This window comes from Gymnoscopelus braueri (genome assembly GCF_963280865.1).
Source record: "Gymnoscopelus braueri genome assembly, chromosome: 5".
Lineage (NCBI taxonomy): Eukaryota > Metazoa > Chordata > Actinopteri > Myctophiformes > Myctophidae > Gymnoscopelus > Gymnoscopelus braueri.
The window spans coordinates 46,110,036-46,122,536 of record NC_137606.1 but is presented as its reverse complement, the minus strand read 5'-3'; the positions used below and the strand labels follow the sequence as shown (position 1 = coordinate 46,122,536).

The 12,501-nt window shown below is 42.2% G+C and overlaps 1 protein-coding gene across 2 annotated transcripts in view; it reads right to left on the bottom strand.

Moving 5' to 3' along the window:
* The window catches only part of arrb1 (arrestin, beta 1), a 39,961-nt gene that overhangs the window by 4,324 nt on the left and 23,136 nt on the right, over positions 1–12,501 (bottom strand). For both annotated transcript variants that reach the window (XM_080428335.1, XM_080428336.1), the window contains exons 4-15: positions 12,081–12,125; positions 11,394–11,590; positions 10,561–10,620; positions 6,223–6,290; positions 4,423–4,558; positions 3,756–3,840; positions 3,025–3,097; positions 2,566–2,703; positions 2,176–2,259; positions 1,851–1,874; positions 940–1,010; positions 729–777 (exon numbers count right to left, since the gene is read on the bottom strand). In XM_080428335.1, the coding sequence (XP_080284461.1) occupies positions 729–777; positions 940–1,010; positions 1,851–1,874; positions 2,176–2,259; positions 2,566–2,703; positions 3,025–3,097; positions 3,756–3,840; positions 4,423–4,558; positions 6,223–6,290; positions 10,561–10,620; positions 11,394–11,590; positions 12,081–12,125 (1,030 nt within the window). The remainder of the gene's footprint in view (positions 1–728; positions 778–939; positions 1,011–1,850; positions 1,875–2,175; positions 2,260–2,565; positions 2,704–3,024; positions 3,098–3,755; positions 3,841–4,422; positions 4,559–6,222; positions 6,291–10,560; positions 10,621–11,393; positions 11,591–12,080; positions 12,126–12,501) is intronic.

Here is a 12,501-nt window from a genome sequence, read left to right as displayed (position 1 = left end):
CAATACATACTCCTTCCGACCAGTGGTGGAGGAATTACTCACATTTTGAGAAAACAAGCCTCCTCAAACAGTTAAAATCAAGCCAGATATTAATATTTTACTATATTAAAAAAACCGTAATCAATAGGATTGAGTGATAGTGCCTACTGTACTAGAGAGAGAGAGAGAGAGAGAGAGAGAGAGAGAGAGAGAGAGAGGAAGCTGGCTGTGTTATTGATGCAGTTATAAAGCACTGCACAACTGATTTCTCGCATCACTGTGCATGAATTATTAAACAGCTGTTTCTAACAGGAAGACAAACAACAGGAAGTCTGACATGTATTATTGACAAGGACAAAAGGCAGGCAGGTAGACAGACAAAGAGAGAGAACCAGCTAGGGCTGGGCAATTAATTCATAATATATCGAAACCAATAACCAACTTAATCTTGCTCATGTAGGGTAATTGATTAATCGAGAAGCATGTATTTATTTTTTGTTATCGAATAAATCGATTATTCTGCTTAACTACTTAACCTGTATTATACTTTGTTGTACATGGGTGGCAGTGAACAGTGAAAATAGCCGATATTGGCTATTTTTCAGCATTTTTTTTTATTTTCTAAATTTGTCTTTCATTAATTGTAGTCGAGGCAAAGGTTTTAAAACATCCTGACATTGATTCGAAGTTATATCGCCCAGTCCTAGAAGCAGCCCACAGCCAGCACTGAGATAGAGTTGGTTACTTACTTTGTGTCAAACTCTATGAGGTTTGCGTCAAGAGGATCTTCATCTGGAGCTGCAGATAAACATCATATTACATAATAGTACATTTAATGATAACAGAAATAATAGAATAATGATATTTTGGCCAATCAAAACTAAATGTTCTCCCATATTTCTAAAATAAACTGTATTTTCATAGATGTTTTAGATGAGATAAAAATTGGGATATATAAACCATCTCTGTAGAGAGAGTCCTCTGAAGGTTTGGGGTGCATCAAAGTGAAAGGCAGCTCCACCGACACATCACTGAAATCATAGTGTTATGTACAATATGTCTATTATAATATGCATATACAGTACTGTATGCATAGTGTTATGTACAATACTAATAATAATGTCTATTATACTATACATACACTGAATAAACATAATAATTATTATAATGATAATAATAATAATAATTAATTAAATGTATTAAGCACTTTACATTAACATTTGAACAAATCTCTGCTGCAATAAACATTTGCATATAAACCATCACACATAGTGTTACAGCATGTCTATTATACGAGTGATTCTCAACCTGTGGGCCGGGGACCACTAGTGGGCCGTGAGGGTATTGCAAGTGGGCCCCCAAATAATTGCTTCTTCTGCTTCTTTTTTTTTATCATTTTTATCCCTCGATCTTTGTAACCCTTTTTTTCACCCGGTGCCAATTTGCTAAGTGATCCTGGGCACTACACTCCCCCCACCAGCCTAGGGAGGCCAGGGCCGAGCTCATGCCTCCTTCAATGCATGAGAGCCAACTGACCTTCTTGTCACCTGACAGGGGAGAGTTTCCCTGGTTGGACGTAGCGCGTGGAAGGAACACGTTATTCCAACCAGTTCCCTTCCCCTCCATCAGGCGCCCTGGCTGACCAGGGGGAGGCAGTATAGTGACCAGGATTACTACATGTTTTTGTGAGGGTATTAACTACCCTAGGAGACACAGGGAGAACATGCAAACTCCACACAGAAAGGCCCTTTCGCCAACCCCACCTAGGGTATGGGCGCTGATGACGCGGAGGAGAAAACACGCCCCCAGCGCCCACAGCGCCCCCGGTGGGAATCGAACCCAGGACCTTCTAGGCTTCTTCTGCTTCTTACCTTGCTGCCAGATCTCCCAAGATCCTGAAATCATTAAAAACACTGTTAGACATCTTCAAGTCCACTCAGCCGATCCAACAAGAAGCTACTATGTAAAATGCTCAGTGTGTTTTTAACTCTGAGAGTGAATAAATGCACGTTCTTTAGAGTTTAATTAACACTCAGGACTTTACGGTGTATAATTAATATCATTCAATTAACTTATAATTGGCAACCAATTTCTAAATTCAGCATTGTCCCTGTAAAACTATACCAGTCAAATATTATATCAAAATAACTTTTGTTTGATTGAAGAAGTTATTCAGTATTTAACTAGTGTACGTACCCTCCTCTTGATACCACCAGCTTCACTTTAACTTTATATGAGACGATAATACCCAGCATCTCCTTGTTAGCAACTTCCTTCAATCTGCACACACACACACACACACACACACACACACACACACACACACACACACACACACACACACACACACACACACACACACACACACACACACACACACACACACACACACACACACACACACACACACACACACACAAAACTCCCTCAGTCATATATACAATGTTGCACTAATGTCTATCATGTCATCATTCAGAGTTGTGTGTGTGTGTGTGTGTGTGTGTGTGTGTGTGTGTGTGTGCGTGCGTGCGTGCGTGCGTGCGTGCGTGCGTGCGTGTGTGCTGGTTAATAAACAGCAGGTCTCACAGGGTACTGGAAGCCAGGTTAGTGTCTTCATGTTTGAGTTTTCCGTCCAGCGCCAGGCCTCGTTTCTCTCTGTTGCTGGCCAGGAACGGTGTCAGCGTAAACACTTTACAGAACGTTGCACTGGGAGCCACCAGGTCACTGAGGACACAAGCATCACACACACACGTACGCATGTACATTTGATACATACACAAATACGTACATATGTAGATAGAAAGACAGATAGATACTGTATAAAGGCAGACATATAAGATACTGTTGATAGATAGATATAGAGGCGGAAAGACAGAAAGACAGACAGACAGACAGACAGACAGACAGACAGACAGACAGACAGACAGACAGACAGACAGACAGACAGACAGACAGACAGACAGACAGACAGACAGACAGACAGACAGACAGACAGACAGACAGACAGACAGACAGACAGACAGTTAGGCAAACAAACAGACGTACTCTGATTCCTCTGTGGCAACGGGGCATTTATACTGGGCCGTGTTGAACAGACAGATGTCTGCATACTGACGAACTGTAAACACACAACATAGAGCACATTGTTACAGTGATTTACTATATAACTCACACACACATCGCTCATTTAGACTCTAGTGTCACTCATAGATCTGACCACTTAACAGCCGTGTTACGTGATCAGATGGGTGGGCTGTCTGTTTATTTTAATGATCAATCAATCAATTGACCCGTATACTTTTACTTTAAGTTCTTATTTATTGGTGAACATGGTGTATCCAACATAGCAGGCATGTAACTAAACAAATTATGTAATTTTACAGCTAAACTGTACATTAAAGAATGTTTTTGAAAACATTTAAAGGGGATTTTTTTTCATAACATCGTAGAAAAGGTAAGAAAACCATGGTCCAAAATTCCCCTTTAAGGCGAGAAATCGGCAATGCAGTAAAATAATCTCGATTCATATTTGATCAGAGTTTTGTGAGCCGTCCGTGTTGCATTGGACGGACCTCACTGGCATAATCTAATAGACTATGTTCTTTAGTAAGCAATTAAATCCTTTTTAAATTAAATAATTTTCTAAATGTATTAAGTAGCTGTGTAATAAGCAGGATATTGAACAGTGAGATGGTCGATATTGAGAGGAGGGGTCCCTGGTTTATTTCTCAATATCAACCGTTCATGACCTCTTACACAGAACCAACGTACGGTACCTGAAATCTTCATTTTCTTGACTGTCTTGTTGGTGTTGTTGGTGACGTGGACGTTTACACTGATTGGCTCGCCGTGGTAATAGATCTGAAAGAGAACAGCTATTACTAGGCAAGGTGTGATACAGACAAAGCTATAAGGCTAAAGTGTCTTATTGTTATAACTTATAACTAGACTAACAGTCCTTACACACACTGTAAGTTTTGTGCAATTAATTAGCATTCACACTGTTGTTTGTGTCATGCGTACATGCACACAGGTTGTGAATATTATGCTGCAATAAAAGTAATTTATTTTCTTGTGAAAACAAGGTACATTTTTCACTATGAATGAAAAACTATGAATATAATACAATTCAAAATGCTAAATATTTGCTGCCACATTTTTGGATCATTCATTCATCAAGCAACCGGTGTACAAGAACCTTAACATGTACTATAATTATAACCATATAACCACCATAAAGTGTACTTTATGTATAACCAGACTAATGTGCACTATAGTTATTATAACCTATCTAAAGTGTGCTATACAGTATGTATGAGCAGACTAAAGTATGCTATGTGTATGAGCAGACTATACAGTGCGCTATAATATAGCACACTTTAGTCCGCTTATACATATAACACACTTTACATATTACACATTATGGAGGTGTGCTAGTGGTACCTCCTTGTCTAAGGAGGCCTCCAGGTGCAGGGGTTTGTCTGACATGAGGAACTGCCGGGTGGTCTCAGCTGTGGGCTGGGGTCCTGGTCTCTCTGGAGCATACTGGACCTTCCTGATGATCAACCGCACTGAATTCCTACACACACACGCACACAAGCACGCACACACACGCACGCACGCACATGCACACACGCACGTACGCACGCACGCACGCACACAGTTTAATACTACCACTAATACAGTAGTAATGATAATCATTACATTAACTAGACCAGTTGTTCTCAGACATTTTATGTCAACCCCCAAATTGATATAATACTGTATTTGGCAGCGGACGCCCATTTGAAAAGATTTTGTGCAAATGTTCATAAGAGAACATTTGCCAGCATTTCAACACGTCACATCAAAAAGCTCACAACAAAAGCTCACAAATGTACAAGCAGCTTGTAGGATTGTCTATTTTCCAATAGCTGAAATATTTGATAGGAAACTATTCCTCATTTTGTTGGGGACCCCCTGGATCCTCCTCAAGAAACCCCTGGGGTCCCTGGACCCCACTTTGAGAAACGCTGGACTAGAAAATGCACTCAGTAGAGTGCAGACCCCTCTCTGGAGGCAGCTTGTCAGTGTTGTGGATCACCACATTTACATTAACAGCTTTACATTAAGTAGACACTCATAACCCATTCATAATGGGTCTATAATCAGGCCATTACCTGTCTATAACAAATATTTTATCTATATAGCGAGGCTGTATAACGCATGAAGTAAAGGTCTTGAATAGACCCGTCAAAACACAGATTTTACTGCATCCGCTGGATGAGCGGATGAGCCTTTCCTCTGAAGTGGGTTTTACAGGAACAAAGCAGACTGCAGATCTGAGTGTCCATCAATATGCTATGAATAAGGCTATAATTGCGGCATACATTGTACCACTTCGTATAATAAATACACGTTATGAATAAATGTTATGATATTACTTTATTGTCAGTTTTCACTGAAATCTGTCTCGCGACACAGCAGCCCCATATGCAACACATATGACAAAAATGAACAAATTGAATACATACGTAAATGAAAAACATGAAGACAAGAGCAGTGATGTCCTTCATTGCTCTACTGGCCCTTTGCCAGGTTCTAAATTTAGCCTTAAAATCGACTGATGAACTTTTTTTCTTTTCTAAAAAATGTTAGTAGCCAATAACTTTTTACCCCCTTTTTCTCCCCAATTTCATCGTAATGCCAATTCCTTCCTCCCCACACACATTTCTGTGTTGTCACTTCTGTTGTATCCTACTGACTCACCTACCAGTGAGGAGCCCCCACCGGGAGGACGTAGAGCCTTCGTCCTACTCCTCCCGTGCAACACTCCCCGCTGACAGGTGCCGCCCCAGCCCGTAGGAGTACGTGCAGTGACCAGTACCACCCCACCCGGCTTCCCTCCCCCGAACACGGGCCAATTGTGTTCGCATAGATGCTTGACAAAGTCGGATGCACCACGGTGGATTCGAACCCACAACCTCATGGTGGTGGGCAGGGACTTTACCACTGTGCCACCCGAACGCGAATGATGAACTGATGAACTTCTGTAGTCTGACCTTATTAAATTTTTGAACAGCTCATTTTTGAAGGCAGAAACTTCCCATTCAGCACCAGGGCTTGGAGTGACATTCCTTGCAATCCTTAGGATACTTGGACAGACAGACCCAAGCCTGGTTCACATTCAATCAAAATTCCTTGATTTATCACCAACTATGGCTTGGTTCACTTTCAATCAGAATTCATTGATTTATTACCAACCTTTTGTGGATTTTTTCCTCCGTGTTTTCCGCACAGAATGCCTTCACTTCAAAGTCAACGCCACAGGCCTGGAGAGTCACAACAAACAGATGGATTTTTGATGAGATGAACTCATGAAACACAGGTCAGGTGTATTATAGTCAGCAGAAACATGCTGTGTATTCAATGAAGACCTGTAAAGAAAAGCAATGTCTTAGCAATTTTGAAATACATTTTCTGTAGAAAGGCAGTGCTTTCAGAGCCTCCTTTTTAGAACTTAGTGCCAACCTGTTCTCAAGTTGAAGTTTCTGAAGTTATGTAAGCTAGACCATGCCCCAAGGGGGGTCCGTGGATCCGGAGTCGCGGACCCCCAGCGAATGCTTCGCGGACCACTTGGGGGTCCGCGGACCCGCCGTGCATGCTACGTGGCCGCGCGTATCACAGGCTAACGCTTAGCACCAACAGCCAACAACATACTGTAGGGACCCCGTGGCCGTGCATGGCCGTGCATGCGCGTGGGCAGTGGCCGTGCATGGCCGTGCATGGCCGTGCATGGCCGTGCATGCGCAAACTCTGGCCGTAGAGTTAAACAGAGGTTCGGAAAAAGGCTATTAAACAGCTTGAATTTGGGAAAAGGTGAAAAATATGTTGCACGTTGTCTGCACCTGGTAATGATCATTGCCCATGTGCAAGTTCAGATGTTGTGGTGAACGCACCGAGGAGAAGATCCCGGTCAGACAAAAGGAATGCGGTTTAGACAGGAGGATAGAGGTTTGTAGAATTATAGGAGGATGTGCATGCCAAATTTTGGCCACTGTTGTTGCTGTTTATATTTCTGTTTTTATGTGTTTATACTATTTTCCTAGTGAATAATAGTTTAGACTGTTTGTACTGTAGCATCACTATGCTTATATTTACAACTGTACCATGACTGTTATGTTTTCAGCAATCTGGGAACCCATCGTCAAATAAAAAGGAAAAACAGCGCCCCCAGTGTTTTTCACTTTTGCATTTGACTGGGGGGAGTGATTAAATAGACCGACGATGACTGGAAATCGGCGTTTGGTCTCTGCCCTCAGCCCTCCACTTCCGGTGGTGCGCCTATGTTTTCATTCCCACTAACAATATTTCTCCACGGAACACTAACACCGTTTCTCCCAAAGAACATGGATCGTTTTGGTTATAAGCCCACTTATCCCAAGTTAAAATGTTACAAACTTTCCGTGGTTTTGTCGGCTCCGAGGACGCTATTGTTAAATGAGTTTGGGTTTGTTTCCAGTGGGAAGCGAACGCACAGATGTAAATCCCGCCGCCCACTACATTTGATTGGGTAAAGCGCGGCCTGCTTCCTGATCTGAAGGCACGCCCACTTGTAGGCCAACGCTCACACGTTCTGAACGGGGCTCCCGACAGATTCAGTAGCGCAGCTCTGAATCTGTTCTTGAGAGATTATGTTTTCAGTGGCTTGCACCCATATAATGGAAAGCTTAGATTTTCCAAGGCAATTTTATTTGCATTGCAAGCACATTTCAACAACAAGGCAATTCAATGTGCTGCAGAGTGACATTGCACTAGCGATGCCTAGTGATTGGTCAACAGGTTTTGAATGTGCCTGTGTTGTTGTTTTAGCATGATTAGAGGCTGTGGTTTTGCTAACCAGGCCTGTGCCTACTGCTTACTCTTCATCAAGAATTCTGTTGTAGGTTACTTCAGTGACGCTGACGATCTCAGAGCGATTCCAGAGCAACACGTCAGTGTCACTGTAATGACCAGAGTTTTCAGTCTGTTGAGGCATTATGTTTTCTCCAATGGAAGGGTACCCTAGAGGGCAATCCATCATGTTTTCTCCACTGGAAGGGCACCAAAGAGGGCACTTCATCATGTTTTAGGCTGTGATCGTATGTGACTAAGTCTCTTAAAGGCAAAGTCCTTCTAAAGGCATAGATTTTCAACATTGAACAATGAACAAAAATCATGTTATGTTACAAAACGTTTAATTGCTGGAGTGCAAGATCCTTAATTTGCATTCAACTATGCATCAGTCAATGCACAACTGTCAGACAGGCGATCTGCCTGATACCACGACCTCTACATTTGTCAATCACCAGTCACATTTCACCAGGAAGCCTCTAGAGGCATTTAAAAGTATTGATGCCTACTAAAGCAATAAGCCACAATAGGCCGTGGTTTACAGTGGATTTCAGAACAACTAAGAGACGTAGTGAGGCACAATGCTGAGTGGAGTGCTTCCGACCCACTTAGCGCTTCTAAAATCATGGCTCTTAATTGCCACCACCCATTTTCTTCAGCTGGGAACCTGTTAATGAAACACAGCGTGATAGCGATGCTCAACTAGTCACTTTGGCAGCATGGTAACCAGCCAGTACCAATTCATAAAGGTACAATATTTGCCATCCAGTACGAAAGTCACGTCTTCTGTAGTCGCCAGAGGAAGCAGTTAAAGTACAGATACTGTGTGAGAGAAATACTGTAAGATACAGCAAAAAAAACTAAAGAAGAACAACATCACTAAAACACCATGAACAATGAACAATAGTATACGACAGTATACGTACAGTACAGTAAACCTGCTACAGATGTGACATTCCAAAGTTTCAAAGCACCTGCCACACGCACTTCAGTGGAAAGTCAGTGGATAGTCCAAGCCTTGTCGGGGAGAAAGGCGGGCATGTGCCAGGTGTAAAATGGTGCTAGGTGTGAAATGGTCTCATTTCACAAAAAGATCAGGGAAAGTTCAGTGAAGTGTGAAGAGATGTCTTTATGCAGAAACAAATGGACACAATCACGTTACAGTATACCGCACAATGCGTAAGCAATACACACAGAAGATCAAAAAGCCTAATATCTCCCCAGGCCAAAGGGGGATAGTGGTTAAGATGTTTGGCTCTAGTGTCCGTTCCCAGGTTCGAATCCCGGGCGTTACATACTATAGGCTAGGGTTTAACACCGGGATTCCCGGGATGCGGGAATCCCCGGAATCCCGAGGTTATTTACCGTCCCGGGAACTGACTTCGGTTCCCGGGATCCCGGTGTTTTTTTTTTCTTGTTAGAAATGAATACTAATTAGTAGAAAGGCCTATCTACAGCGCGGAGGAATTAAATAAAAGCCAAGTTACTTGCCGCGTTGCCGACCAGGGCAGGGTCCCATCGTCCCGTTGTGGACACTGAATGTAACAGTAATGAACAAAATAAAACGCAAGTGGCCGTGATGCCCCCTGCCTGCCCTGCACACGCTGATTTCACCGTTTCCTCTGCTGTCAATACGGTAGACACCAGTTGACTAGTTGAGATTCAACATCAAGTGAAACGCTGCATAAATAGTGGGTAGGTTTGATTTCGAGCCTATATTCCAGCTTAAAATGCGCGCAAGCCAAGCAATGCTTTTGATAGAGAGAGAGGAGAGACTGGAGATCTGGAGAGAGAGAGAGAGAGAGAGAGAGCAAGAGAGAGCGCGAGGGAGAGAGAGAGAGAAAGTATTAGACCGATGTGGTCTTTTTTTTATCATCAATGAACCCTACCTACACTTGCATTTTAGAACCTTCAAACTACCATTTTACTAGAACTACCCAGTAGAACAAGTGAACTGCACAACAGCTGTCTGTCACATTGATTGCCAGTGGCAGTGCATGCATGTGCACATCAAAATCACACTACAAAACCCGACATTTGACAACATACAGTCTTAATATCCAGCAAGTAGCCTAATAGAAAATTAATAACTGCAAACAAATTACAAGTTTAGGCTATCAATATCCTACAAAAGTAGAGATAAGCTGTGACCTCACCAGCGCTCTGATGAACAATAAAATAAATCCTTTTGCAAACAACATCCATGTTCTGTTCTCTTGTCAATAGTGATACAAATGGAACGTTTATTTCAGCAGCTAGAATGTGATAGTTTGACATTGTTTGAGTGCGTTTTGGGTGCACAGCGCAGCTCCTCGTTTAAGTGAATTGTGTTCACCTGCTGCTGTGCTGCTGCGCAACAGGGCAGATCTACGAGCTATAATTATTCATAATTAAGAAATTTAAAAAAGATTTAAAAAATCAACTTAAGTCATTATTAGTGCAAGTTCATAGGTGGACACAATAGGGACATTTGGGCACCTCGATGTAAAATTGGCTATTTAAGTATCTACATATAAATGCATTTTAGTGGGCACTTTTTTTTTTTTTTACCCTTTAAGGGGAATTCCCGGGAAGCCCGGGAAAAGGTCTGAAAATTCCCGGGAATTCAAATTAGATATTTCCCGGAAAATGTTAAACCCTACTATAGGCATAGAATACTGCGGTTGCACTGACTGAGCAGATCAAGTATTTTTTTAATTCAATCCTCACCTTCCCAGTGTCGTCTGGACCTGGCTGGAGAGTCACAGAACACGGCAAGTTGAGAGGAATCTGAATAAAGACATAACACAGTTTATTTGACCGCCATATAGTAGCAACCAAACAGTTGAAATATCAACACAAAAATACAGTCTGTCTGTCTCTCCTACACTGTCGTCTCTCAGCTGTCCTACGGTCTATCTGTCCCACATTGTCTCTCTATCACCTGTCTTATTGTCTGTCTGTCTGTCTGTCTGTCTGTCTGTCTGTCTGTCTGTCTGTCTGTCTGTCTGTCTGTCTGTCTGTCTGTCTGTCTGTCTGTCTGTCTGTCTGTCTGTCTGTCTGTCTGTCTGTCTGTCTGTCTGTCCGTCTGTCTGTCTCTGCTACACTGTCTCAATCTCAGTTGTCTTACTGTCTATCTGTCCATCTATCAGCACACTGTCATCTATCAGCTGTCCTACGGTCTATCTGTCTCACATTGTCCCTCTATCACCTTTCTTATTGTCTGTCTCTGCTACATTGTCTCAATCTCAGTTGTCTCACTATTTGTCTCTCCTACACTGTCTGTCTCCCAGCTGTCCTACTGTCGGTCTCTCCTACACTGTCTGTCTTTTCTACACTGTCTCCATCTCAGCTGTCTTATTGACCTTCTCTCCTACACTGTCTGTCTCCCAGCTGTTCTATTTTCTGTATCTTTTACACTCTTTCTCTCCTACGCTGTCTGTCTACACATTGTGTCTCAGCTGTTGTACTGTCTAAATAAAGACAACATTCTGACCACTCTCCTTTAAAATGAATTAATGAATTGTCCAGAGACTAGACAGAAGTGTGATAATGGTTCTCACATCAAAGACGAAGGGATAAGCATGTTCCCCCAGCTTTTTAACCAGTCGTTCCTGTAGGCGAGTGAGATTCTTCTTGTCCTCTACCAGAGGAGGGAAGGCCTGGATGTTGGCGGCAAACAGATCCTTCCGGAAGGTCAGTCCGAGGACATCCAGATCCTCCCGGCCGTAACGAAACGCACAGGTCAGCGTCACAAACACTACAAGCAAATAACACACAAATACAAAATGAGAGACACATTTATCCCGTTTTTGTACTAGCAGTTTACTCTGTAGTAACAGTGGTACCCGTTGTGGTACTAGTATGTTTATTGACCCTCTGTACGTGACTCATCCTAACGATTTGGAGCAGAAGGCAGCCACTGAGCAGCGCCCAGCTAGGGACCAAATCCAATGCCTGACTATAGTATGTTCCTACTTCCTATACAGTATGTGAGGAAATCTAGGTGAACACAGGGAGAACATGTCAAGTCCACACAGAAAGAAAGTCTCCAGTTGGGTTTGAACCTGAACCCATGACCCGAGTTACTCACACAGCTACTCAATAATAATAGCATTCATAGTGCTAGATTAATTACTCCGTAGCAACTGTAGTACTGGTATGTTAACTACGATCCACTATCTATGTGTTTAAAAATGTTGTTTGATTCCTAATGTCAGACGGTAGAAGAACAGAAACATAACATTAACCTTTTCTTTCCTTCAAGTACTCTGGATCAATGAGAACAACACCGTCTGGAGGAGAGGAGAGGAGAATGATTAAATACAAAAACATCCCATTAGAAAAGGCATTCAAATAATATGTCAACCAGTCAAAGGTATCTTTTTTGTGTATTATATAAATATTATTTATACAACAGTTAGTTCTGACCAAGTAGTTTGATTGGACAAGAGGCATTCCATGAGTGATTGAGTGTTGATATAGAGCATGACAGCACTGGAATGTTTAACTATTTGCAGCACTCCGCTACAGGTGTTCAAATAACAATTAATTAATTAATTAATTAACTAACGATCGGTCATAAACAGACTCTTATTTCACTGGTTGCACATGAATGTAAACATACAGATTCATGTAGGCCTGTCACAATTATTACACAATCGTCAAATC